At 39.1% G+C, this 25838-nt stretch overlaps 1 protein-coding gene across 1 annotated transcript in view; it reads left to right on the top strand.

Annotated features, from left to right (window-relative positions):
* CASD1 (CAS1 domain containing 1) overlaps positions 1 to 25838 on the top strand; it is a 60696-nt gene that overhangs the window by 20481 nt on the left and 14377 nt on the right. Inside the window, exons 4-12 of the mRNA XM_084621073.1 lie at positions 2879 to 2923; positions 4547 to 4609; positions 6013 to 6057; positions 10202 to 10325; positions 15669 to 15883; positions 16948 to 17373; positions 17848 to 17937; positions 18681 to 18800; positions 22611 to 22767. Coding sequence (XP_084477199.1) covers positions 2879 to 2923; positions 4547 to 4609; positions 6013 to 6057; positions 10202 to 10325; positions 15669 to 15883; positions 16948 to 17373; positions 17848 to 17937; positions 18681 to 18800; positions 22611 to 22767 — 1285 coding nt within the window. The remainder of the gene's footprint in view (positions 1 to 2878; positions 2924 to 4546; positions 4610 to 6012; positions 6058 to 10201; positions 10326 to 15668; positions 15884 to 16947; positions 17374 to 17847; positions 17938 to 18680; positions 18801 to 22610; positions 22768 to 25838) is intronic.

Here is a 25838-nt window from a genome sequence, read left to right as displayed (position 1 = left end):
ATGCTTAAGTAAAGAGCAATAACGTGTTAGTATCTGTTATATGTTACACCTATCAAATGGCCCTCTGAAGAGGGGAAAGTAGAAGGCCTATGCCTTTGGAGTTCTGGGAAAGGGTGTGTTTAAACTGAGGTGGGGGCTGAGGAGTCAGCAGTGAGACCAGAGGGGCTAGGAAGCTGGGCCATATGGTTGCAGCCTAGACAGAAGATCTGTGCTCCAGAGATGTCCCTAGGGGCCTAAAGACAGGGACATTGGGTGCTGTTCAGACCTTAGAGGCTTAAAACACCCAGGGAACCAATGGCAGGGTCTCCTCATAGCAAGCTGATGAGCTGCCAGCAGAGGGAGCCCAATCTGATCTATGCCAGTGAAGTTTTTTTGTCTTTTTTTAGCCAGTATTAATTAATTCAAGTCTTGTTGTAAGTCACTTCTTGAAAGATTAATTGCTGATTTAATTGACACTGAAATCCTAGATGCATTGACTGATATGCAAGTCTGATTGGAGCTGAAATTAAAAATAGCTTTCTGCCTTCCCTTTCTTGTAAATGCCACTGAAAAACAGTTCTGTGTTCATTTTCTGAAGATAAGTGTGAAGCACAGCTTTCTAAGTGGAGCCAGAGATAGACTATAGCAATATAGCTTATCAGGCAGCCAAATCATTAACTTCTTCTGCTGTTCAGGGTTTGTATTCAGCTTCAGGTCAGACTGGTTGTATAGGCTGATTCCCCACTCTAGCAGTTCAAGTGCAGAAAGTGGGGACCCACAAGGACTCTAAAAATTAATACTGGCCACTCCAGACTTGAATTAAACTTCCAAGGTTACAGCTTTTATCTGACCTTGGAGTGGTAGATGCTGCCATCACCCAAGTGCAGAACCCCTTTGAGAACCCAGGAACGCACACTTGGGAATTCTTTCCTGTGGGGTACCCTCAGGCCCTTTCCCCCCACCCGCGGGGGGGGGGGGGGAGAGGAAATCAGCTGTTGCCACCAGCTAATTAAACAACATGCACAAACCTCTTAAGACACAAGAATCCAATTCTGTTCTTAAAAAAAGGTGAACTTTATTTATTAAAAAAAGAAAAGAAAAAACACATCTGGGAAATCAGGCTATTGCTAGATTTAAAAAAAATAAAATCAGCCTACTACAAGGATTAAGCATCAAGAATAGCTTTCTTGAGGTCCAGCTTAAAGGTTACAAGCAAAACAAAAACACTTAGGGTTAGCACAGAGTAGTCCACAAGCCAGAAATAAATAAAAAGAGATAAACCTAACTGCATCTTCCTAGACATTTTCTGATCTACTTACATATCTGGGGTTCAAAGTAGTTTCCAGATATGATACTGAGGATTTTTCATATCTGGCACCACGCTTCTTACAGCATAACTGCACCCTGTCTGCCTCTCCCCAGAGAACAACCACAGACCAACAAAAGGGGAGTCATTTTTCAATTTTAGAAAGTTCTAGCCTTCCTATTGGGTCTTTTGGCCAGGTGTCCACTCACTTCCTTTCACCTATGCATAGCAGTGAGACTTTTTAACCCTTTACAGGTAGAGCAATTAGAGAACAGCTACTAAGGGATTTTATAGCTGCTGGCTGGCTGGGTATCCATAAAAGGGAGCTACCACTGCCTTTCATTTATCACACTTTTCAATTATTTAATACAATCGGGGTATTTAAATGCACAATAGCAATCTATCTGGCAGGCAGCAAGTAATTAAATTTCACTTGTCAAAGCCAGATGTTTGGCTGATTGGATAACAGGAGTTTTCCTAGGCTGGGGGTTGGTGTTGGATTGCTTGCCAGAGGTGGGGAGTAGTTTGGCAATTATGAGAATTTGGTGGGGAGGAGTAGTTTGGTTGGTTCTGAGCTGGAAGACCTTTGTGTCAAATGCTTTTGAAACTGATGGAGTAACAGTGCATTTAATAGATATTGGAGGATATCTATTAAATGCATCCTGAGGAAGTTTCAGGATGGCTGAGCAGGGGGACTCACTGGCTTATGGAGAAAGAATGGATATATTTGTCTACGGTACTTCAGCTCAGTTTGTGGAGGGAAAGTGCACTTGTCCTTTTTGTTTCAGGGATTGAAACTGAAATAATACAATTCAGTTTAATGTTAAAGGAGTATCTGTGTCTACTGTAATTAAGGATGCCTGACTTATTCCATCCTAATCTCCTGTTTTCAGTCAATAAGTTATGAATTGCATATTCCAGGCTTGATTTCTGCCTGTGGTGATTTGATTTTTTTCTGGAAACTTCGAGCAAAATTGGTTCAGCTGTTAGAGTACAGGAGGAGCAGGAAAGTAGGCATACTAGTGGTATAGACCAGGGAAGTGTGAGAGGAAAATGTTTTGTTTCTATTTCGGTCCTTTGAGAGGAGTATTAAGAAAAATAGTGATGTCTAGAAAGGAAAGATTTCAGACTTTTTGAATCATTTGGTAATAGAAAGCTGTGGTGTTCCCAGGAGCTGCTCTGGGGACATAGCACCATATGCCTGAGCTACACTTCAAAGTTTTGCCAGCATAGCTATATCAGTTAAGAGCATGAAAAAAATCAGTTACACCAGCAACAAAAAAACCCACAAACAACTTTTGCTAGTATATCTTATTTCCTCCAGGAAGTGATATAAGCTGTGCAGACAAAAGAACTATTTTTCTCATATAAACTGTCTCCTCTAGGCGCTGTACTAGCAAACACTTTTTGGTGTAGATGAGGCCTTAGATGAGTAGAGCCCTGTATGGATACAAAATTTGTATCTGCACCCGATCCACAAAAATGGTCCACGGATATCCACAATTTGTAAAGTTCTAGAAATGAGAGGGATCAGTATTTGAACATACACTACCTTCCAGTAGAACAAGTTTAACTTGTTTTTTATTTTGGCAGCATGGAAACATTCTTTTTGAAGACAAATCTGCATCAATTAAAGTGGTAAGTTTTTTATGATAATAAGCTCCAAGCTATAATAATCAATGTATAATTTTATATGCTCCCCCTGTACTTCAGGTGAAAACAATTAAGGACCTCTTTTCAGAGATACTGATCCGTCACAAATTAAACAGAAGTCAACCAGGATTGCAGGTGGTCAGCACCATTTTTGGTCTGATTCCCACCCACCCTGAAGATTTGTACCTTAAAATTTAGTGAAATCTGAGTAAGGTCCTTAGAGGTGTGTTTGGGTTGTGGTGTTTTTTTAAATCAGTTCCATTATCTTACAGGAGCTTTGAACTTGATAGTAGTGACATACAATATTAGTCCTCTCATCAGATCTGATAATTGGCCCTTCCAGTGAAAGTGGTTTGTGATATTTGGAGCAAGGAATGTGGTAAATTCAGATGAGCTTTCTTTGTCACCCCAACCAATTCTCTGCCCTGGGTCCACTTTGATTGCAGTAACAGAGTGAGCCAGATGCATCACCAGTGTACAAGGTTTTTCAACACACTCACTCACTCACTCACTCACTCACTCACTCACACACACACACAGGTAGGTTTTAAGGAGAACTCTGTTCTCCTTCCCCAGTGGTGTGGGAGTGGGGTCTTCCTGCAAAGATCTCAGTAGCATTACTTTCTTCCCACTCCTTTCCATATAATTCATCGAGAGAGTGCATGTTGAGTGGATTACTTAGGTCTTTGGAGGGAGCTATGATTTAAAAAGGATGGTCAGTGTTGTATTCAGGAGAGGAGAAGTGTAACTTTGTGCTAGGACAGTCTTTCTGTCTTCATTATAAAGTTTTGTTGTAGTTCTTTGTTTTGTATTTTCCCTTTGATCTGACACTCTCCACTGTACTTTTTTAGGAGACTGTAGTACCTCTTGATTGTGGAAGCAGAAACTACTTATGATGTTAAGAAGCAGGCTGGGCCTTAAATGGCCTCTCAGATTTATTTAGGAGAGGGAATAACATTAGCTGAGGCACATATAAAGTTTTACATAAATCTTTTGGAATTAATTTAGAGATTTTATTTTTATTGAGGGGGAATGATTTTAATAAAGTGCAAGTCATTGGCCCTTTTTGTTTCTCTCTGCTCTATTTTTAGAAGTCAGTAACGTGAAATGCTAGTGTTAAATGTTAGGACTCAACATAGTTTGAAACCTGGAATATTAAGCTTTCAGAAAATTGGTTTTCAAGTGCAGAGATTTGCAAGATAGCTGTTGCGAAAAGTTGTGGGGAATGAAGCAAAAAGTTAACTAGAATACACTGATGTGATCCTTTGTAAACCTTAAAACATTTGTTTCTGACCTTGATATCATTGGAAAACTGAGACTCTTCGCTTCCAACTCGTTTAAAGGTTTAGATTCTATGTGAAACCTTGGCTCCATTGAAGTAAATGACAAAACTCCCATTTATTTTACCCTTTGTTCCTGGCCAATTAAGACATCAGATCTTTCATCTATGATTGGTCCATGAATGTAGTAAAGAAATGAAGAAAAATTTGGACCAGTGTAATTTTCTGTGTATGAAATGCATTGCTTGCAGTTGATATAGACGTGCATTTTCTGAATGATGAACTACGCTTAAATTTACTCACAGATATTAATACATTCTTTTTACAGGATTTCCTATGGTATCCAGAAGTTAATGGCTCTATGAAGCAATGTATCAAATCTTGGGCTGAGGTGTGTTCTAAAAATATACTGACTTTAGAAAATACCAACAGATTGAGGGACCTAATCTCCTATTGTTCCATGTGCTTAACCCGTATTGTGTACAAGTTCTGGATGTAGATAAAGGAGAATAATAATTTAAAAAATTGAAATCAAGTTATACAATAAGAGCTCTAAAAAGATATAGTGTTAATCTATTATATCAACAGTATACATTCACACAGAACAAGCTAACACAAACTGCAGAAATTCACAATGTGGACTCAGAAGTTTAGAGGTCAAATGAAAGTCTACAAAGAATCCCACAGCTCTGTAGTATCTGGTGAACTCTTGCAAACTTGTGCGGGGTGCACTGGATCTTAAAATTATGCACTAGTTATACGTACTATCTAATATTCTTGTTTTCTTGCTATCCAGCATGTTAGGTGTTCTTTCAAATTACTATACTTAACAAATATAACGATTTGAACATGTATCTCTCTTGATAATTAGTAAAGTTGTTCACAAATTGACTCTTACTAAAGAATAGTTGCCATTTCTGGGTTTCTTCCTTTGATGATTCTATAATAGCTCATTATGCCACTAAAGCACTCACCACTTCTTAAATTTTCAAACAAACATCTCTGTGCTTTTTCCTATGCTGCCCCTCAGGTTTCGGTGAGCTCCCTGTAAACATCTGTGAAGCTACCTCTCTATCCTCCTTCAAAACCCTTTTTAAAATTGTCCTTTTCCATGATGGCTACAAAATGCTTGACAGCAATTAGGTTGCTAGTGTGCAGAGACCACTACCCATCATGCTGACTAATATTGTTTCATTGTTTTCTTGTAACCCCCCCGTCTGCCTCTATCTGTCTCTTGTGTTATATTTAGCTTGTAAACTCTTTGGGGACAGGGATTCTTTGTTCTGTGTTAGTACAGCACGTAGCATAGTGAGGTCCTGTCTGTGTATAGGACTCTTAGGCACAACAATACTACAAATAATAATAATAATATAATTGTCACTTAATTATTTAGACAAATACCTTCAGTCATTGGCCACTTCATAACAATGAACATGCCAGATCACAAATGTTTAGAATATTTATTTCAGCTGCTATAATGCTTGTTTGTGTGATTTAGCAATGCATAACATCTTATGAGTAGATGCCTAGATAGCTTTTAAAGAGCAAACTTAAATACTGCCTAGCTCGATAAATGATTTTGAACATATGGAAACATAACGATACTTTGCACTTACATAGAACTTTACATCTGAGGATCTCACTGCTTTACAAATTCTTAGCCTCACAAGACAGCGGAGGTGTGATAAAATCAAGGCACAGATGTTAAATAACTTGTGCAATAAATTGAATAATAGCTTTAGTGATTTGTGAAGATATTTAGAAGACTAATCTCTCTTTTACTTTGTGTTTTAGGGTTCTATTGCAAAACCTCATGTAATTGTAGCAGGAGCTGCTACGGTAAGCTTTTCATCCAGTAGGCATTCTGGTGTGAATGTATGGAAATTATGACAGGAGAAGACATGTGTTTCTAGAAAAGTTACAAGAGGAAATAGTTACTTTAATTTCAAAAGGGAAAACATACACTGATTGTCAATCTTCTATTCCAAATGTCTTGTTCTTGTTATAACAAATACTTTTTAATATATCAGAGTAATATTTGTATATAGACTTGTGTGATGTACAGTAATATTTTCTCACTGTTTCATTGTTAAAGATTGTGTTTTGGCTTGATGAATGGATGAAATGTAGAACAAATCCTCTGAGAAGGTAGACCAAGTACTTCATAAAAGTTTTAAATATTTGTATGAATAATTTGGCCAACTGAATATAAACTTTTTAATGAATATTGTTTTCAAAAAAGTATTGACCTTGATGATGGTCCTGTCTGCAAGGTTTTCCTTCCAGGAATCCATTCTTCTTACTTAATTTAAAGTCTTCTGTACTCTGTCGACTTGTAGAATACCCCCTTCTGCTGTTACCAGGAATCACCTAAGTATCTGTGCTTCCTGAGACTGTGAGCTTTGACATCCTGATTCAGGAATCTGAACCTCAGGGCAAGTCTACACTAGAGTGCTACATTATCACAGCAGCACCGATGCAGCTGCGCCACTGTAGTGCACCTGGTGAAGACGCGCTATGCCGATGGGAGAGTGTCTGCCACCTACATAGTGCGGGTGTGGACAGCGCTTAGGTCACTGTAACTTACGTCACTGGGGGGGGTGGTGTTTTTTTGACACCCTTGAGCAATGTAAGTTACATTGTTTTATGTGGTAGTGTAGACTAGTCCTCATTCTCTCCCCACTTCCAGTAGGAAGAGGAGTAGGGTCCTTCCCCCAATGCCAGGTATCAGCATCACTTCAGGACATGGACTAGTCTTCCTACTATCTCCCACCTTTAATGACATCATCCTGGGTAGCAAAAATACCCCAATTTAATGTAAAAGCTATACTTAGTTGCAATTCAACATATTTTAATAATTACCAACTAAGAAGAATTAGCCTTTCTTTAGGAAAATAACTAAAAAGTACAAATGCAAAACGTGATTTAAATAATCAGTTTCAATCACGGTTTCCTGTTTGCTGACTGAAATCATGATTACATTTGTCAGTTTAAATCACTTTGGTTCAAATCAGTCCACTCTGGCTCAAATTCAGGAGTAGCACACTGGAAACAAAATCTTTTGAGTGCTGCTATTTGATCTGTGAATTTGGAGACAATACTTGTCTAGGAGTCCTGCTAATCTATAAACCTCTGGACACCAAAAGTTTCCAAGAAGAGGTGATGTATTCATGTAGTCTGATGTAGTCAAAAAGTTCACAAGAGCCGTATGTCAGCTGTCTGGAATCGCTCACAAATGTGAATACCAGCATCAAGGCCGACTGTTAGAAACCAGGACACAAACCCCAAACTGATTGTGAGTTCTGCGCTTAAATTTCACCAACTAAGTAAGTATCAAGCATGAACTTCTCAAGCACTATAACAGACTTGATGTAGAGTCACAGACAGTCCCCTTGGGTACTCCAGTCTATATTAGCACTCCAGGCAAGCCTGCCTTTGGGATAGATGGTGCCTTACACCAAAAATCAAAATGATATTCAGGCTACTCCCAGGCTCAAATGACTGGTCACTTTCCTTAAGTCAGTTGCATCTCAAGGCTCAAACCAAAAACAATGCTTGTAGCCAATGCTATAATAAACTAACTGAAGATTTATTAACTAAGGAAAAATAAATGATTTATTAACTATTATTAAATAAGGAAAATAAATGAGTTATTTACAAAAATTAAAGCAGGTAAACATGCACACACAAATGAATTATAGTCTTCAGTTTCAAAAGATGATGGAAACTGTTGCAATATGCAAGGTCTATATATCCTTTGGGGCTAACCCAAGCTAAACAGCTTGGGGTCCCTTGCTTATGCTTAGTAGTCTTTGCCCTTCAGAGTTCAAACAGCATAGGGATAACAATTTCTTCTTGACAGGGATTTTTATCCCCTTCCCCCCAAAACTCAAGCTGATGGGATGAGTGTTTGTGCACTCTCCTCTCTTCATGGGTTTGGGGGGAGTAATCAACAAAGTTTTTTGTCCCCTTATGTTTCACAATAGCTTGTCTGATGTCTATGGGCCTTGTTTCATTGGGTAGGAGATGACGCCTCTTGTGGTAAACTAGTATTTCACACTTGTTAATGCATCTCTCCTGACTGTGGGGCTTTATAGTTTCAGAGCAAACACCTAAATATTACCTTATAACATGGGACACTGATATTATGTGTGAGATTAATGCATGCAACAACTTACAAGAATTTTATACAGTCTAAACACATTTTTATAAATCTACCTATTTTAATAATACTAACACACAGATGGGCCAGACTGGTTTCCAGCTGTGCATTTGTCAGTGTTCAGTGAGGCTTGGGGGTCTTGGCATGAGCTAGTACCTGGTCTGCCAGTATCACACCATCTTGGGAGACTTCCCTACAGATGATCGCCTAAAACTCCTATCTGAACTCTGTGCTTTTTGTTTCTCATAAGTTTTCTTAGAAGTCTCTCTTTCACACACAGACACACATCCACCAGTACCCCAGACAAAATAGTAAGGCCTGATCTACACTTAAAATTTAGATTGACAAAGCTATGTTGCTCAGCCATGGCTGTGCTGACCTAACCCCTGGTGTAGAAGCAACGAGGGAAGAAAGCTTCCATTGACCTAGCTACTGCCGCTCGCGGAGATGGATTACCTACAGCGACGAAAAAACCCCTTCCATCATTTTTGGAAACTGTTATGCTGCAGTACTACAACAGCATAGCTACAGTGCTGTAGGTGAGCCTTTATAGCACCTGTATTGTAGACATGGCCTAAGGCTGGACATTAACATAAGAAACTCAAGAATAACCCCCCAATCCTGATTGCACCATGTCCTACCCCACATAGAAATGAAAACTCTCTGATATAAGATGAAAAAACCACCATCATGGTCTACTGAAAATCAAATTCCAAAATATATTTACAGAAAACTCTACCCAGTCAAGAACTAGAAGAACCAGTGAAGCGCAACTATTGTTCCCTAACTACTGCTTATAGATAGTCCAGTACCAAAATGACCCCTTCTACCTAACTCTAATCAAGGGCATCACCTTTCTCTTTGTGGATATCAAAGAGAAAAATGAGCCAGCTATACACAGATGACACTCAGTTCTCTGTGTCCTTTATCTCATACTAAACAGCACCATCTTCCAGTTGGCCAAAGTTGAACTCGTGCAAGACTGAAGTAATACTCAGGTTTCTGAAGCACTTTCCTATTTCTGCTGCCTATGCCCCACACCACTACCAAGCATGTCTGCCCTCAGATTAAGTAGTTCTGAAGCCTTTGGGTCCATGGGACTCCTCAGCACTATTTGATGCTGAAGTACTGATGGTAGCAGAAACTTTCATTTCTGACTTTGACTGGCCAGAATATTGTGCCCCTTCTTGGGCTTAGCAAAAGTATCTGTTTTGATATTCAGCATTCTCTATCTGATTGGGCATAGTTTCAGAATAAATTTGTTTCTCCCTCCAAGATTATGACCTCTCACAATAGCTACTTTCCACTGAAGTAATGAAACTGTTGACCAGCTGGAACAGGCTTGAGTGTGTGGAAGAAAAGACCTTTCATAGGAAATGGACCTAGATCATGTAATTCACTCCCACAAAACATTACAATGGCTACAGGTCTCACCACGTTCAGGCTCATACAAAACTCATCTTTTTGGCTCTGTGTTCCCTCTGTAATGTCAACACAGACACACACAGAACAATAATTTAAAGAATTTCCTCAACTATTTCTATTACAGGCTGGGAAGGAAGACAGAGAAAGATTGTTATTGTAAATTTTTTATTTAAATATTTGGGAGGCACTTGGATACATAAATGTTCCCCTTCACTGTAGTACTTAAATAGATACCACCACAAATCTTCATAGCTTATTAAAATATTTAAGAAATAAACAGGTTCTATAATAGTATTGAAAATAGCTGCGAATGATGGAGTGGAATCAGTAAAGTTTTATGATTGTATATACTTTAGAGATACAGAAACTGAATTTTTTTTTTATTTGATCTTCTAGTGGTCTATCAAGATTCACAATGGCAGCAACGAAGCCCTCATGCAATATAAAATCAATATCACTTCAATAGCACCTCTTTTGGAAAAATTAGCAAAGAGTAGTGATGTATACTGGGTCTTACAAGGTAAAATACAGTAGATAACTATAATTTGTGCTGTAATTGTCTGATATGAATCACAGTTTTGCAGGCTGTGGAGGACTAAACCATCTTTCACTGCCTTGCTTTACTTATGAACAACCTCAGCGCAGTCTAGTGTGTGCATAAATATTCAGAAAATTTTGATATCCAATCTGGAAGACTTGGATCTTTGTCAATATTGGTATGTTAGATTCCATCCATTTCCTCTTGACTGTACATTCCATGTATTTGGCCTGTTCCTACCTTCATGAGTTAGAGCTATCTGAAATTACATGTGTTGACAGTTATATCTAGACATAACCAGTTGATTTCTTCTTCCTGAAAAGAAAAATCTTAATCCCCCTAAAAACTGACCTCTCGTTGAAAGATTCCTGTAATAAAACTTCTTCAAATTGCTTGACTTATACAACCCATGATAAAGCTTAAGAGAAATGCTCCTTTCCATTTTTTTATTATGAAGTTAGCCGTTAGCCAGAAAGGGATACATTTTCCAAAGAAGCGCACTGATACTGGGCATACCCACACCCAATATGCAACCATGACTATAGTTAATTACATACATCAAATAGACTGTTGGTGTAAAATATTTTCAAATTTTAATAACATGGCTGATTTTTAACTTAAATAAAAAACAGCAGAAAAATTTAAGAAAATGTTAAGCTTGCTTAGTTAATGGTTTACAAGTCAAGTTTTGCCAAAGTTCAGGTTACACATGTGGTCTCAGCTCTTTCATGTTTTATGTATTGTATTTGTTTTTAATTATATGATCACATACGATTTCTCAAATAATAAAACATATGCAATTTTTCTATAACTTTATGACCCTATTTTGTGCATTATTAAATGTAGTGCTTACTACTCTAATTAGCCCCATAGCAATCAGTATCTGTGTCTGAAACCTGGGAGGGACTGCTCATGGTATGAAGCACTGTGCACATTAGTGTTTTGCAGGATTAAGCCATCAGATACACATGGGGCATGTGATAGTGTTCTGTACATCAATCCATTAAAGTCATTAGTATGAAACTACTCCTGGGAGAATTCTGCACTACTGCGTGCACGTAATTAATGAGCCATGCATATTTTTAATTTTTTGCACAGAAAGACGCTTCTGCTGAAATGTTGCTGCAGTTCCGCCTCTTGCCTACCAGAGGGCGCTGTGGCGCAAGAACAGCAACATTTCCCAGCAGAAAATAACTTCTGAGTTCTGCCTTTTGCCCACCAGAGGGCGCTGTGGCAATAGAACACAGCAGCAGCTCCTGGCCAGCTAGGGAAGACAAGGAGCCTGCCTTCTTCGCAGCGCCTGTCAGGCCAGGTCGGGAGACAGATGGCGTGGGATGCTGGGGAGAGGGGGGGTCAGGCAGGAGCTCATAAGGGGTAGTGGGGGAGGACAGACTGGGGCAGGTGCTGAATGGGGGAGTGGAGGCACAGGCCCACAGAGGGGAGGGAAGTGCAGGGCCACATGGTAACCAGGGAGGGAGAGCAGAGCGACAGAGGGTGGCTGAATGAGGGCACAGACACACATGCGACGGGGAGGGTTTCAGGGACACAGGGACAGGGGAGTGGCTGGGTGGGAGCAGAGACACACAGGGAGGGGTACAGAGTCACATAGGGACAGGGGGAGGCAGTGCAGGGCCGGATGGGGAGAGTGGGTGTCTGAGTGGGGTGGAGGGACACATGGACAGGGGCAGTGCAAGGACACATGATGACAGGAGCAGATGTGCCTGACTGAATGGGAGAGGCTAAGGGTCAGTCAGAGTCTTCATAGGGGAAGCTCCCTAACAATCCCTCGATGCCTGCCCCAAAAAAACCTGTTCTGTACTTTTCCTGTCCATACCCAACAACCTTCCAAGTTCACACCAGGCTCCTTCCCAGCAATTTATTTCCCCCTTCCTCAGCTCCTTCGTTACCCCTAACTCCCCCCAAGCCTTTGCACTGCTTCTGAGGGGTGTGGGAAATACGCTTTTGTATTATAGTTTAAATGAATTATTACTCAGAATTCTGTATTAATATGCCGAGTAATTAATCTATTTGTCAAAAAACATTTCCTGAATCTTTTTTGTTGTCTGTATTGTTACAGGTATTCTGAAATAAATGACCAAAAATAATTGAAACTGGTGTGATTATATTGTGTTATTTTGACAAATAAAATATTCAGAATTCTGAAAAAATTTAAACTATTGTGCACAGCATTGTTAATTTTTTGTTGCAGAATTTTTAATTTTTTGGTGGAGAATTCCCCCAGGAGGAGTGATGATGATGATGATGGGCTATCACTCATTACCAAGTATGATCATCTTCCATGGAAGTTATGGGTCGTCAGGTGGCTAATAAGGCCAATTCTTGAACGACAAGTTGTATTACGATGAGGGCAGATGTTTTCAGGCTCAACAGGAGGCTGTTGACCATGACTGGAAACCAGTCTCTCCTTCTTCCTGTGCCTCTTGTCCTCTTCAGCTTGACGGTGAGCAAGTTCAAAATGCAGGGGACCATCACTTAGGACTTCACTCCATTTTAAGTGATCCTGGGCAAGCGTCTCCCAAGTGTCAATTGTCAATATTACACATTTTTAGCTTGTCCTTCAGCAAGTCCTTATAACGCTTCCATTGTCCACCCACGTTATGGTACCCTTCTTTCAGCTGAGAGAACAGGACCTGTTTTGGGAGGCGATGGTCTGGCATCCGGACAATGTGATCAGTCCAGTGGAATTGCTGACGGATGATCATTGCCTCGATACTGGTGGTCTTCGCCTCTTCCAGGACACTAATATTGGTGCGCCTGTCTTCCCATTTGATCTTCAGAATCTTACGAAGGTAGCGTTGATGGTGCCTCTCAAGGACTTTCAAGTGATGTCTATAGGTTGTCCAAGTTTTGGACCTATACAACAGGGTTGGGAGAATAATGGCTTGATAAACAAGAAGCTTGATGTCTGTTCGAATGTCGTGATCTTCAAAAACCCTGTCATCAGCATAATGTCATCAGCATAATGAAGTTCCACAGTAGATGTTGTGGAAATCTTAGTTTTGGCTTTCAGGCTGCTAAGCCTGAACAGCTTTCCAACCATTCTGTAAATGGTTTCAATGCCAGCTGTAAACTTCCCAGCAATTAGGTAAAGAATGACGACCATAAAAAACGCAAACTTGGTTGGAGCGATGATACAGCCCTGTTTGACTCCTGTTTGTATTTTGAAAGGTTCACTCTGGGAGCCATTGCTGCTCAAAACAGTCGCTTTCATGTTATTATAAAGCAATTTTAGGACATTGATGTATTTATAAGGACATCCAATCTTAGAAAGTACAGTCCAGAGATCACGGTGATTGACTGAATGAAAGGCTTTAGTTAGATCAATAAAAGCCATGTACGGCAGTCGGTTTTGCTCCCGACACTTTTCTTGCAGCTGCTGTGCTGTGAATATCATATCTGCTGTTCCACAACATGGTCGGAAACCACTCTATGACTCTGGTAAAATTTCTTCTGACAGGCAGAAGGCGGGTTGCAAGGATCCATGCTAGAACTTTGCCTGCAATGGTTAGGAGGGAGATACCACGATAGTTTCCACAATCCACTTTATCCCCTTTCTTGAAGAGGGGGACAATCAGGGCATCCCTCATTTCACTGAGTGTTTCCTTCTTTATCCAGATTTTAAGGATAAGCAGGTAAAGCTGCCGAATTAGCTCTGGTCCACCGTTTTAAAGATTTCAGCGGGGATCCTATCTAGACCTGCTGCCTTGTTGTTGTTGTTCTGCTTGGTAGCATTGTGTACCTTTTACAAATTGGGAGGGTCTCCGAGCTCATCCCTAAATGGTTGTTGAGGGATTTGCTCAAGGACTTAATCTGCAACCATAGAATTATGGTTAAAGAGATCTTCAAAATGTTCTTTCCAGCGAGAATTGATGGCTTCGTTGTCCTTCAGAAGTGTGCTTCCGTCCATAGAGCGAAGACGATTCATACCATGACAAATTGGCCCATAAACAGCCTTGGTGGCACTAAAGAATCCACATGTATTGTGGATGTCCGCGAGTTGTTGGAGTTCTTGTGCTTTCTCAGTTCACCATTTGTTCTTGAGTTCTCTGGTTTTATGTTGTACTTCCACCATCACCTTGGCATGGGCTTCTCTCTTTATATTACAATTTATGTTGTTTTGCCAAGGACAAAATGTCATTCTCCTCATTTATGAGTTGCTCAATTTCAGCATCATTCTCATCAAACCAGTCCTGATGTTTTATGGTTTGGTAGCCTATGTTTTCCTCACTGGCATTGATGATTACTGCTTTCAGCTGGCTCCAATGTTCCTCAATTTCTTCTGGAAACTCTGATGGGAGCTTTTCTTCTAAGACTGCTTGGAAGTGGTCACACTTAATAGGGTCCTTCAAATCTTGAACCTTCAACTTGTGCCTGACCTGCTTCTTTTGTATGAAAACATACAAAATAACCAATTCTTGCCCAACATTTTACAGTTTCAGTATGTCATAAAGTAGTAGTGAAAATTATGCAGAAATACAAAGGCCATCTACATTAGTTCAGTTAAGTGCCTCATATCCTGAACTCCATCCAGCTGTGCTGCTAATTGGAAAAAAGTGATATATTACATTAAAATATATACTTGGAGAACATGTATAAAAATTCAATATCAATAAAGGTATAATGGACTATGAAAATAGCACAAGTATAGAGGTATGAAAAATATAAGTATTTTAGTGTGTTTTTAAGGTTATAGGAAAAGTAGTGTGATGTATTGAATTGAGAACTAGTGTTTGATCATGAATTTAAAGATAGTGATGTAATGAATATGCGGGGACAGAATTAAGGTAGCTAGTCCTGTTTTAATTTTGATGTTTCTGGATTTTTAGATTAGAATGTAAATACTTATGTAACCTTAGCTGTATTGATGGTTGATGTGCCCATTCTAACGTTCAGTTGACATATTCAACATTACGAATTCTGAACAAGCAGAGTTAGGCTTTAAAAAAAAAAAAATCCCAAACTAATGTTGATGTGGGTTCATTGGAATGTGCAAGAGTATTTGAGAAGAGAAAATCTCTTCTTTATCAGATGACTAAATACATGTTCTGAGAGGTTTTAGGAAAACTTGCTCCCAAACTAAATTCTTGTATGCCAGTTTGAAGATTACAGTGAACTATTGGGCTTAAACCTCATTTAAAAAAAACAAGGATTATAATACAAATGGTAAAACGTTAATTTTTTAACGTTAATTAATGGTGTAGCACTGAAAAATTATGATTAATCTTTTAGGATGAATATAGTCTATAGAATTTGAGTGATTATGATTGATTTTTTTAATAAAGCTTAACATTCTTTTAAATTCAGATCCTGTTTATGAAGATATGTTGAGTGACAGTAGGAAAATGATCACTAATGAGAAAATAGATGCTTACAATGAAGCTGCAGTCAGTATTCTGAACAGCAGCTCCAGAAATTCCAAAGCTAAAGTTAAAGTGTTCAGTGTTTCTAAGCTCATAGCACAAGAAACTATCATGCAATCTTCAGATGGCCTGCATCTCCCAGAATCAAGCAGAGAAACAGTGAGTACTTTCATTATTAGTCAACATAACAAAGAATTAATAATGGAGCAAGATTTTAATTGAACATGTTGTACTCGTAATGGCAGGTAGTATGAACTTTGGTGTCCCTTGCTGATTGTAGTCTTAAAAATGACATACAAGAGTTTTCCAGGAAATTGTTTGCAAGACCCCAGCAGATGAAATTGTATCTTTTGGGACCTTGCAAAACAAATTTTACAAGATGCTACTTGCCATTTTGTAAGTAACTATGTAGCTGTTTAAAAAACGTGGTTTCTCCTGTGTGTTAAGCACTATTTGAGACCATCACTAGATCCTTCAGATCCTGAGAAATCCAAGCTGCAAATTTGTTACTTTCCTCTGCATGAATGAATGACAGTTGCAGCTTTTTGGAGAGCTGCTCTCAGGGCTAAATCCTAAATCTCGCCTTTTGTGAGCGTGCAAGATCCTCAGCGTATTAGTAGTAATTCTGTTATGGCAGAGGCTGGGGGGATGTGGAGAACCCTTTCAGGGGATCATCATCCTATATAAATCTCTGTAGAGGCTCCCTGCAGCACAACATGGAGGAAGTTTGTGGTTTGGGGGCAGGGTAATAGATAGGCAGAAGGTGGGTTATTGGATCCATGTCTGTGCAGGTCAGCTGGCAAGCTGCATGGGTTACTGCAACACTGAGTCTGCAGTAATGTTTGCAAAGCAGTTTTGCTGCCATTCCACAGTTTGGGGTAGAAGTGTTACATTTCCACACCCTCCACAGCAGACCTTCTCAGGTCTACTTATTTGGGTTGTGCTCCAGCTCGTGATTTTGGTTCTTGTTGATTTTCCAAAATCAATAATAAAAATTAAAGCTGTTTGTTTACATCAGGACTCTTAAAAATATTGACTTAGCTCTTTTGATATGGGTTATTTTAATCCTGGAATTTGTGTGTAACTACCTGTGTGCTCATATATGAAGTGCTTAAATATAAAATGATAGGGGAAATCTTTACTACTGCGAAATATTAGTAAAGCTATTTGAAGAAAACTTATGCTGAGAATGTTTGATAGCTAGTTACTTGTTTCTTTGACAGAGTGCAATGATTCTTATGAACGTCTACTGCAATAAGATTTTGAAGCCCATTGATGGTTCCTGCTGCCAGCCTCAACCTCCCCTCACACTGATACAGAAGCTAGCTTTTTGCTTTTTTGCTTTGTCCATTATTGGATATTTAATTCTCAGTTTTATTTATCGTAATAATCATCGAAAAAACAAGCCATGCACCGATATGGAAAGTGGAGAGGAGAAAAAACCTGTCACCAATACGTCTCCTGTTTCTACACTCGAGACGCTGTTACACTCCTTCTGCAAGCTGGGTCTAATCATGGCCTATTTCTATCTGTGTGACAGAGCAAATCTATTCATGAAGGAAAACAAATTTTATACACATTCATCTTTCTTCATACCAATCATCTACATCCTGGTTTTGGGGGTATTTTATACCGAAAACACCAAAGAGGTAAAGATCATGCTGGTGTCATTTCCCAGTTCAGGATTGTAAGTGAATTCATTTTTATTTACTAAAACATTACAGGTCAAATTTTCAAAAAGATATTGCTGATGCACTCACAAAATATATAGTTGCATGTGGTAATTCAGTAATTTTACACAAACTGGTAATTAGGTGCAAAAGGACATTTTTGCAAGTGCATTGGCTAAAGCATTTTTGTGGGTGCAGCTATTGGTAGCGTTCATCCATCAACTGGCCATAATGCATCAGAGTCAAATCCTAGTTCAAACTAGTAGATGAGCATTGATTTGTGGAGCAACATCTAATACACAGTGAACTTTATAAATGTCATTAGTGTAGAAGTTTTTCTTCTTAGATCCAACTGCCCATAAAGTGGTTTATTGTTTTGAACTTTTTCTCCTCATTTTGTAGATGTTCGTTGTACTTTTGGGAATAGCAACATTCTTGTTTTGTTTTGCATAGACTAAGATGTTAAATAGAGAGCAGACAGATGAATGGAAAGGCTGGATGCAGCTTGTTATTTTGATTTATCATATCTCTGGAGCAAGCACTGTAAGTGATTTGAATTGAATTATTATTTTTTTTAAGTAATGTGATTTGGATTCAATGCTTAAAGGAAAAATAAGCTTCTGCCATTTACCGCCAAGATACAGAAGTTAAAATATCCAAGCATTTATTAGACTTGAGTATCATAAACAGTTCACATTATGCTCCTTGTTTAATCTTTGATTTCAAAGACATAATTGTTGTGAGGCCTCATTTATATCATTTTCTTCAATAAGTTAAGATATCAATGGGGCTATACTGTTTTGTTTTGTTTTGTTTCCTGGTATATCCAGTGAAGGGGAATTATTTTCTCATTGTAGAAGACTGTATTAACTTAATTACAAAAAGTTACTGGAGACAGCTTTTTTGTGTTTTGGGAGTTGAAACTGTTAAAGGGCAAACTCTCAATAACACTTTTTTTTTTCCCTTTTAATCCCGTTATAGACACACAAGAAAGTAGAGTTGTTGATACAGTTGTAAGAAATTTATTCAGATTTTACAATTTGAGAGAAGCTAGGTCAAAAGAGAATCACTTTAAGTAGTAGTAAGTAGGTCATAAAATTTCTTTCTTTTGTTATAGTTGGTTTACAATGACACAAAGTTTTATGAAACAAAAACACAACAAGCCTAAAATACAGAACTTTGTCCTCTTGTCTCCAAACTTATTTGCAATTAATAATGTTTAAAAAAAGAGAGCGAGAGAGAGCTTCTGTGGCCCTCTGTAAAAGATAAATTATTTTTCTCAACAGTTTTTGCCTGTGTATATGCACGTTCGGGTTCTGGTTGCTGCATATCTGTTCCAAACAGGTTATGGGCATTTTTCATACTTTTGGCTCAAAGGAGACTTTGGATTGTATAGAGTGTGTCAGGTAAGAATAAATCTTTCACTGATGTATATAAAAATATTTCCAAGTTCAGATCTCTCTCTACTCACTAAATTATCTGAGGTTAAAATTATTTTGGTTGATATTCATAACAAACTGATCATTGTCTCTGTCTCTCTCTAATCTGGTCTATTTAATGTAGCCTGATCAATCTAGTCTATCTAATACAAACATAATGAAAATTTTTAGAGGGAAGGCTGGTAACTCATTAGAATGTGGCTGAGGTGAAAAATAATCATTCTTAATGTTTTCATCAGAAATTGGGCACAATAACTAGTGGTGAACATAAACCAATGTAATATTATGAAAAGGCAAGACTGAAACAAACTTTATCTAGATTATCCATTTTGAATCTTTCTTTCCCCAACCCATCCCCCCATCTTGTCTGTTTAATGTGGAGATTCTATTTACATACTACTAGAGCATTTTTCTGTTGGCTCTTATACAAATAGATAAATGTTTGGTGAATCCAGGATGTACTGCCTGGAAACAAAATCAAATTTTTCTCACTGTGAAGAGTGTGATGCTTTTTAGAGCAACCGGGGCTGTGAGCCACCATGTTGCCACCTGCCTCCAGTGGGAGGAATTCTTGCCTGTGCAAACTGAGTGTTAGCTCCCTCACACAAACAGCCTGTCAGCCGCTCAAGTACTCTCCTGTGAGCTATACCAGTCCTGCATTTGCCCTGCAGGCTGACAGTAGATGTACCCCAGTCCATGGATCCCTTCAGATTGTCCCCCTATGTTAACCAGTCCCTGATCACTAGATACCCACAGAAATCCCAGATCCTCTGTTCCCAAAGGAAGAGTGTACCCCAGTTTAACAGTTTTACCTTAGACCAACACTCCTGTGTCACACATAGCACTTGAGTTTGATTATAGTAAACAGAAATGAGATTTATTTAAGAATAACATTCTAATAGAATGGTTGCATATAAAATAAAATTGTAAAATGTGAACTAGGGCCTACACTCATTATTAGATAGGAAAGATAACTACTAAAGTTCAGTCTTTTGCAGCACTTAAACAAGGAGCTAGGACCCAGTCTTTATGAAGCTCCCTCACTTAACAAGGTACCTCCTCAGTGAATGGATCCACGCTGAGATATACCAAATAAGTTTTTTGTCTGTATTCACAGACAGGGCAATTTCTTCACTGTCATATTGTTCCTTTTCACTTCCAAGTGGTTTCAATGTTTATAGTGAGTCTTATGTGGTTTTCCGTTGACTTGTCAATGTTGGTGCAAAGGTACACAGTTGAGTAATCATCTAGCCATAACCAGCTAGCCTTGGCGGGTGATCACCCAGACATATTTCCTGGTGACTCATTTTCACTCCAAAACCAGAAGGGAATAATTTTTATGTGTTTATATTATTACTTAAATATCACCTTGTGATGGATTTCCTGCGGTGCAGCTTGGAAACGGGGTACCACTGAGCCCTTAGCCTCTGTCTCACCAACCTGGGCTACCTGTCACACTGTGATGCTGTGACAAGCTGCAAGCCCTTCCAGGTACTGCACTTACACAGACATCCACAGTCAGGGACACACCCTGCCGAGTTGCATGAATGCTTTTGCCAGCCACTCATGAATCAACAATAGAAAGGCTCCAGCGAATTCCCCACAGCTCCCCAGACCAGGACCCCAGAGCTGTACCATCTTGCCCTGGTCAGAAGCCTGACCAGTGTAAGTTTATTACCCAGTCCACCCCTCCCTCAATGTGAAGAGGACATATACCAGTTTTTGTTCCTGAGCAGATTTCCCATGCATTTCAAGCAAAACCCACTGTTTTAGGTAAAATATAAAGCAGAAAAGTAGATTTTAAGTGATTGTAAGTAGTAAGCAATATAGATAAAAGTAGGTTACCTAAGAGATAAAACATTAAATCATAATCTGAGTTCCATAAACTAGACAGGATTTAAATCAAACAGCGTCTTACCCTGATGGTATAGTTCCTTAATACGCAAGCTGGGACCCTCCTTTCCAGCCAGGGACCACCTCCCCAGATCAGACTTTGTTCTCCAGATGTGTTTCCAGGTATTGAGTTGGGGTGGGGGAGGAGGGAGACAGGCTAAATGATGATGTCACTTCCCCTCCTTTATTGGTTCCTCCAGCTTGCTGAAAAGATCTTTTGCTATGATGTGAGTCAAACAGTCTCTATTGTTTACATGCTCTCTCTGAGAGGTCTCCATTTTATACAATTCCCAGGGTAGTCCTTGTGAATGTGTATTCCCCTTAACGGGCCATTATCAGTGTCTGGCTGCTCCATTGTTGTACCTGAAGGGTTGGTTATGAGTGTTCCCAACCTTACAACATATTACAGTAACACACATAATAAAACTTCATAACTTCCCATACAATTATAGCACATACAATCTAACAGGATATTAATGTTCAACAGATCAATACTTTTAAAATGAAAAGGAGTACTTGTGGCACCTTAGAGACTAACCAATTTATTTGAGCATAAGCTTTCGTGAGCTACAGCTCACTTCATCGGATGCATGAAGTGAGCTGTAGCTCACGAAAGCTTATGCTCAAATAAATTGGTTAGTCTCTAAGGTGCCACAAGTACTCCTTTTTTTTTGCGAATACAGACTAACACGGCTGTTACTCTGAAACTTTTAAAATGATATATCACAAGGCATACTTTGTATAAAACATATAATTATATCACCATGGTAAATGTGGGGGTGTTGCTTTGGGGTACCAGGTGACACACACCTGTACACAGATCTCACAATGAGTATTGAGTACATTAATTAGTACGTCTCATTAATGAGTATTGGTACATTACAAACTTGTTGTAGAGGTCTCGCATGTTACGCTTTATGGATAATTACCATGAAGGTGGGGTATTAGGTGTAGTGAGTTTGTGGGGTCTGAGACAGTTGTTGTTTGTAAAGAACAGTGTGAAGCCTTTGCCAATTGACACCAATGGGCCTTTATGTTTTAAGGAGTTTTTCTTTCTCTGTGGATAAGAGCAATTGAATTCAGCACTCCAGCACATTGGATTGCCTGCTTCCAAGACTGCAGGTCTTGCTTTGGATGGGACAAACTACTGTCATCTCTGATTTGAACTACAGCTCTTTTCATTCAATTAAGTTCTGGAAGCTTTAAGCTGTTGTATGCATTTTGGACTTATGACCTCCCTCGTCATTAGTAAAATAAAAAAGAAAGGTATTGGGTGTTTTAGTTGAGATCATTAATGCTCCCCTAAAGGATGGTGGAATGGCTGCTTCACTCAAATGAGTGCTTATTCGGCCCTGTCACAGCTTCAGGGTACTGCACCTTTAACCCTCTCCACTTCATGGTCTGGTCCAGGAATGTCCATTCCGGTCTCAAGCCCCTAGCTATCACCTCTGCCAGGTCTTCTACCAGATTTATTAATTACCGTTTCATTTTGAAAAGAGAATATCTCAAAGTCCACTGTTGTTCATAACAATTGTTCCAATATAAGGACAACTGGAGAAAACGTGTTGTAGCATTTTTTGCCCAGTTAATGTGAGGGAGCACACTATACATTTTTAAAATATGTGACTGGCTCACCCTGTTGGTATCAAGTGGTATCTTGGTTCAAACAACAAACTACAATCATTCAGCTCTATTTCTTTGCTAAAGTTTGAACTGCTTATTGAGACAGCCATTCAAATTTCAAGAAAGGTAATATTGTAGGTGTTTAAATTGATATGAATAATATTTATATAATTTGTATAATGTTAAAGAAAACCCCAGTTTGATGGTAATCCTAAATGAAAAAAACACTTCTCTCTTCCTTCTCATCCCAACCACCCACAGGTTTTATTTCGTCTCAATTTCCTGGTTGTGGTGTTATGTATAGTGATGGATCGACCTTACCAATTTTACTACTTTGTTCCACTAGTCACTGTCTGGTTTATGATCATCTATGCTACATTAGCTGTATGGCCTCAGATAGTCCAGAAGAAAGCAAACGGTAAAATAAATTTTGTTTCTTTCCTTCTACTTTAAAGGTGTTTACATGATAATCTACACAATTACAATCCTATACAAAACTTGATAGCTAGTATGTTTGTCTTTATTTGGATATGTGAATAATGTAGAAGTAAATTCTATAAATATGTTAAACCACTGTCCACTAAACTTGGAGAGAGTGTTTTCACTTGCTGTAGTTCTCAACAAAACACATCAAGTGTTTGAACTGTATCCTTGCTTAAATTGGTTGGAATCTGAATTATATTTCTGAGTTTTTGAAAATTATGTTTGGCGAACACTGAAAGAAACAAACAGTTGCTGAATGCAAGCTAAAAACCCCATATGAACTTGCTCCTAGATTGCTATACCTGTATTCAGAATCTGAAATCAGAGTTTTATGTTGTCTATGGTTTTTCCTTTTATTTACAAAAGCTCACTTTTTAAAAAGTGGAATGAAATTCAGAACTATATATTCCCAACCATTCTTCATTGTGGAACTTTGAGAGGGAATGGCATAGTGTATTTTCTACCTTACAAACTCAAGTTAGTCCTCTAGAAAAATACTTTGTCCACAGAAAACGGACAGCATGAGCAACAGTATTGCGAACTTCCCCTAGTCTGTGCTGCCAATGTACCTCAACCCTCTTCGTGAGGGATGAATTTTGTTATCTCTTACCCAGTAGGGGTCTCCTGGCTGCTACAGTGTATGATCCCTTTTCTGAGATTGTCAAGTGGTGTTAAATGCATTATTTCTTGTAATGTGGATGCTTGTTCTTTAGAAACTTGAAGTGATACCACCAGCTTGTTTCATATACTATAGCTCAGTGAAGAGCTGTCATGTGGTAACTGTTTTTGTAGATCATTTACCTCACCTAGATTAGAACCCAGTGACCTGGAGAGTAAAGACTCTATGTACAACCACAACTTAGATTCTCCACCCCTTCTTCTTCGAGTAGTGTTGCTTCACTGTAGGTGTAGGTGCATCCCTACACTTCTGATCAGAGATCTTCGGTAGCAGTGTTCGTTCAGCATGTACATGCGCTCTCTCCTCCTCATGCTTTGCCTTGAGGCTAATTAGCTCTGCGTGGGCGAATGACCCTCAGTTCCTTCTCAACCATCCCTGGCTAGAGACAGAGCAATTAGGAGTCCATTCACGGATACTTTACTCTTTAGACATTCTTTCTTAGCTAGTTTGTGTTTTTTGTAACCTCACTTTTGTCAATAAAACTGTGTAGTGTAGATGTAGACAAGGCCTAAGAGGATGGCAGATACCTTACAGATATTTCTCAAGGAGGTAAAAAACACTCACCATAATTTGCTGGATATTTTACATACCTTCTCGTTGTCCTCCTTCTCCAGGATAAAGCTCCCCATCAACGAGATGCTGTTGGACCCAGCTAAGCTTATATGCAGACGCCAGTATCGGCCACACCAACATGCAAATGGGCCAATAAAAAAATATTATGTACCTCCCAGTGTTATCTGGTGTCTTTAGAGCTTTTGACAGGGGCAACTTAATTATTTTATTTTAGGCAGTGTTAGGAATAAATTAATAGGAACACAGCAATTTTGTTTGATAAGATTTATGCAACGTGCTTTCTTTAAAACGGCAGTTTAGTAGATTTAAGCACATATAAACATAAGCAATAGATTTAGAACATTTTAGATATTTAATATTTGGAATAGTATTAAGTAAATAACAGCAGGTTTTCTGTGGACAGTTGTTTACCCATCAGGGAGAAAGGGAGTCAGGAAAAATGTTTTTTAAGATGGCTTTAGAGCAGTGGTTCCCAAACTTGTTCCGCCGCTTGTGCAGGGAAAGCCCTACCGGGCCGGTTTGTTTACCTGCTGCGTCCCCAGGTTCGGCCGATTGCGGCTCCCAAAGGCCGCGGTTTGCTGCTCCAGGTCAATGGGAGCTGCTGGAAGCGGCATGGGCCGAGGGACGTACTGGCTGCTGCTTCCAGCAGCTCCCATTGGCCTGGATCAGCAAACCACCGCCACTGGGAGCCGCAATTGCAGGTAAACAAACCAGCCTGGCCCGGCAGGGGCTTTCCCTGCACAAGCGGCAGAACAAATTTGGGAACCACTGCTTTAGAGGATTGTTTTAAAATACATTTTATTAAGTAATTTTTTATAACTAATTTTTATAAAACATAGGTTATAATGATTTTTACTGTTTTTTTTTATTCTTAATACATTTTTAATAATAGAGGTGTTTAAATTTGTTTTTTTAAATTAAGATTTTTAGTTTTAGTTGTTTACTTGTCTGTTCCCCTTTTTTATTCTGATTAGCAGAAACTGCCAGCTAGATATGACCTTGCTTCTAAAACCCTGTCTTCAAATTAACCCATAACTATGTGGTGTTTTATTTCATTAATTCAGGGTGGCTGAATGCACATAATATGGCTGCAGTTAACCTGATTACATTCTGGGGTATACACACCCCTTAAATTCAGGGCAACACCAGGAATACAGAATTTACTTTTTCCCCACTCTCCGCCTAATTCCATTGTGACAGATGCAGTGAACTCCTGCGGCTGGCAACACCATTCAAAGTCCTCCACCCCTTATGATAGGGATTGGAAGCACCTCGACTCATCTGGATGAAAGGCCTACTCTTCTGCTACTCTACAATTTAGTATTGCAAACTACCAGGCCTTAACAGCAAAATATGATTACATGAACTATACCAAACTTAACATCTTTATTGACCATCTCATAATGAATCATAATGGGAACAATTTTGAGCCATTATCAATGAAGGGCAGTTGGTGGTCAAAACAGCACTCCAGGCAGTGCTTGACACAGCTGATATAGTGACCCAGTCCATCTCAGAAGCAGTTGTTATGCAAAGAGCTTCGCGGTTGCAGCTTTCAGGTTTCCCAAAGGAGGTGCAAACAACTATTTAAGACTGCTCCTTCCATGGCTCTGAGTTGTTTGCTGAGGAGAACAGTGCATCTTTCCAGACACTTAGGGATTCCAGAGCCAAACTTCAGTCACTGGAGATCTATAAAACCAGACAAAAGAGAAAATTTAGTCCTCAGTCTTCTCGCAAATTGCGTGCACCACAGT

The sequence above is a fragment of the Lepidochelys olivacea genome, assembly GCF_965140295.1.
Source record: "Lepidochelys olivacea isolate rLepOli2 genome assembly, chromosome: 2".
Taxonomy (NCBI): domain Eukaryota; kingdom Metazoa; phylum Chordata; order Testudines; family Cheloniidae; genus Lepidochelys; species Lepidochelys olivacea.
The sequence above is the reverse complement of the archived record's forward strand: the minus strand, read 5'-3'. Positions and strand labels throughout refer to the sequence as shown.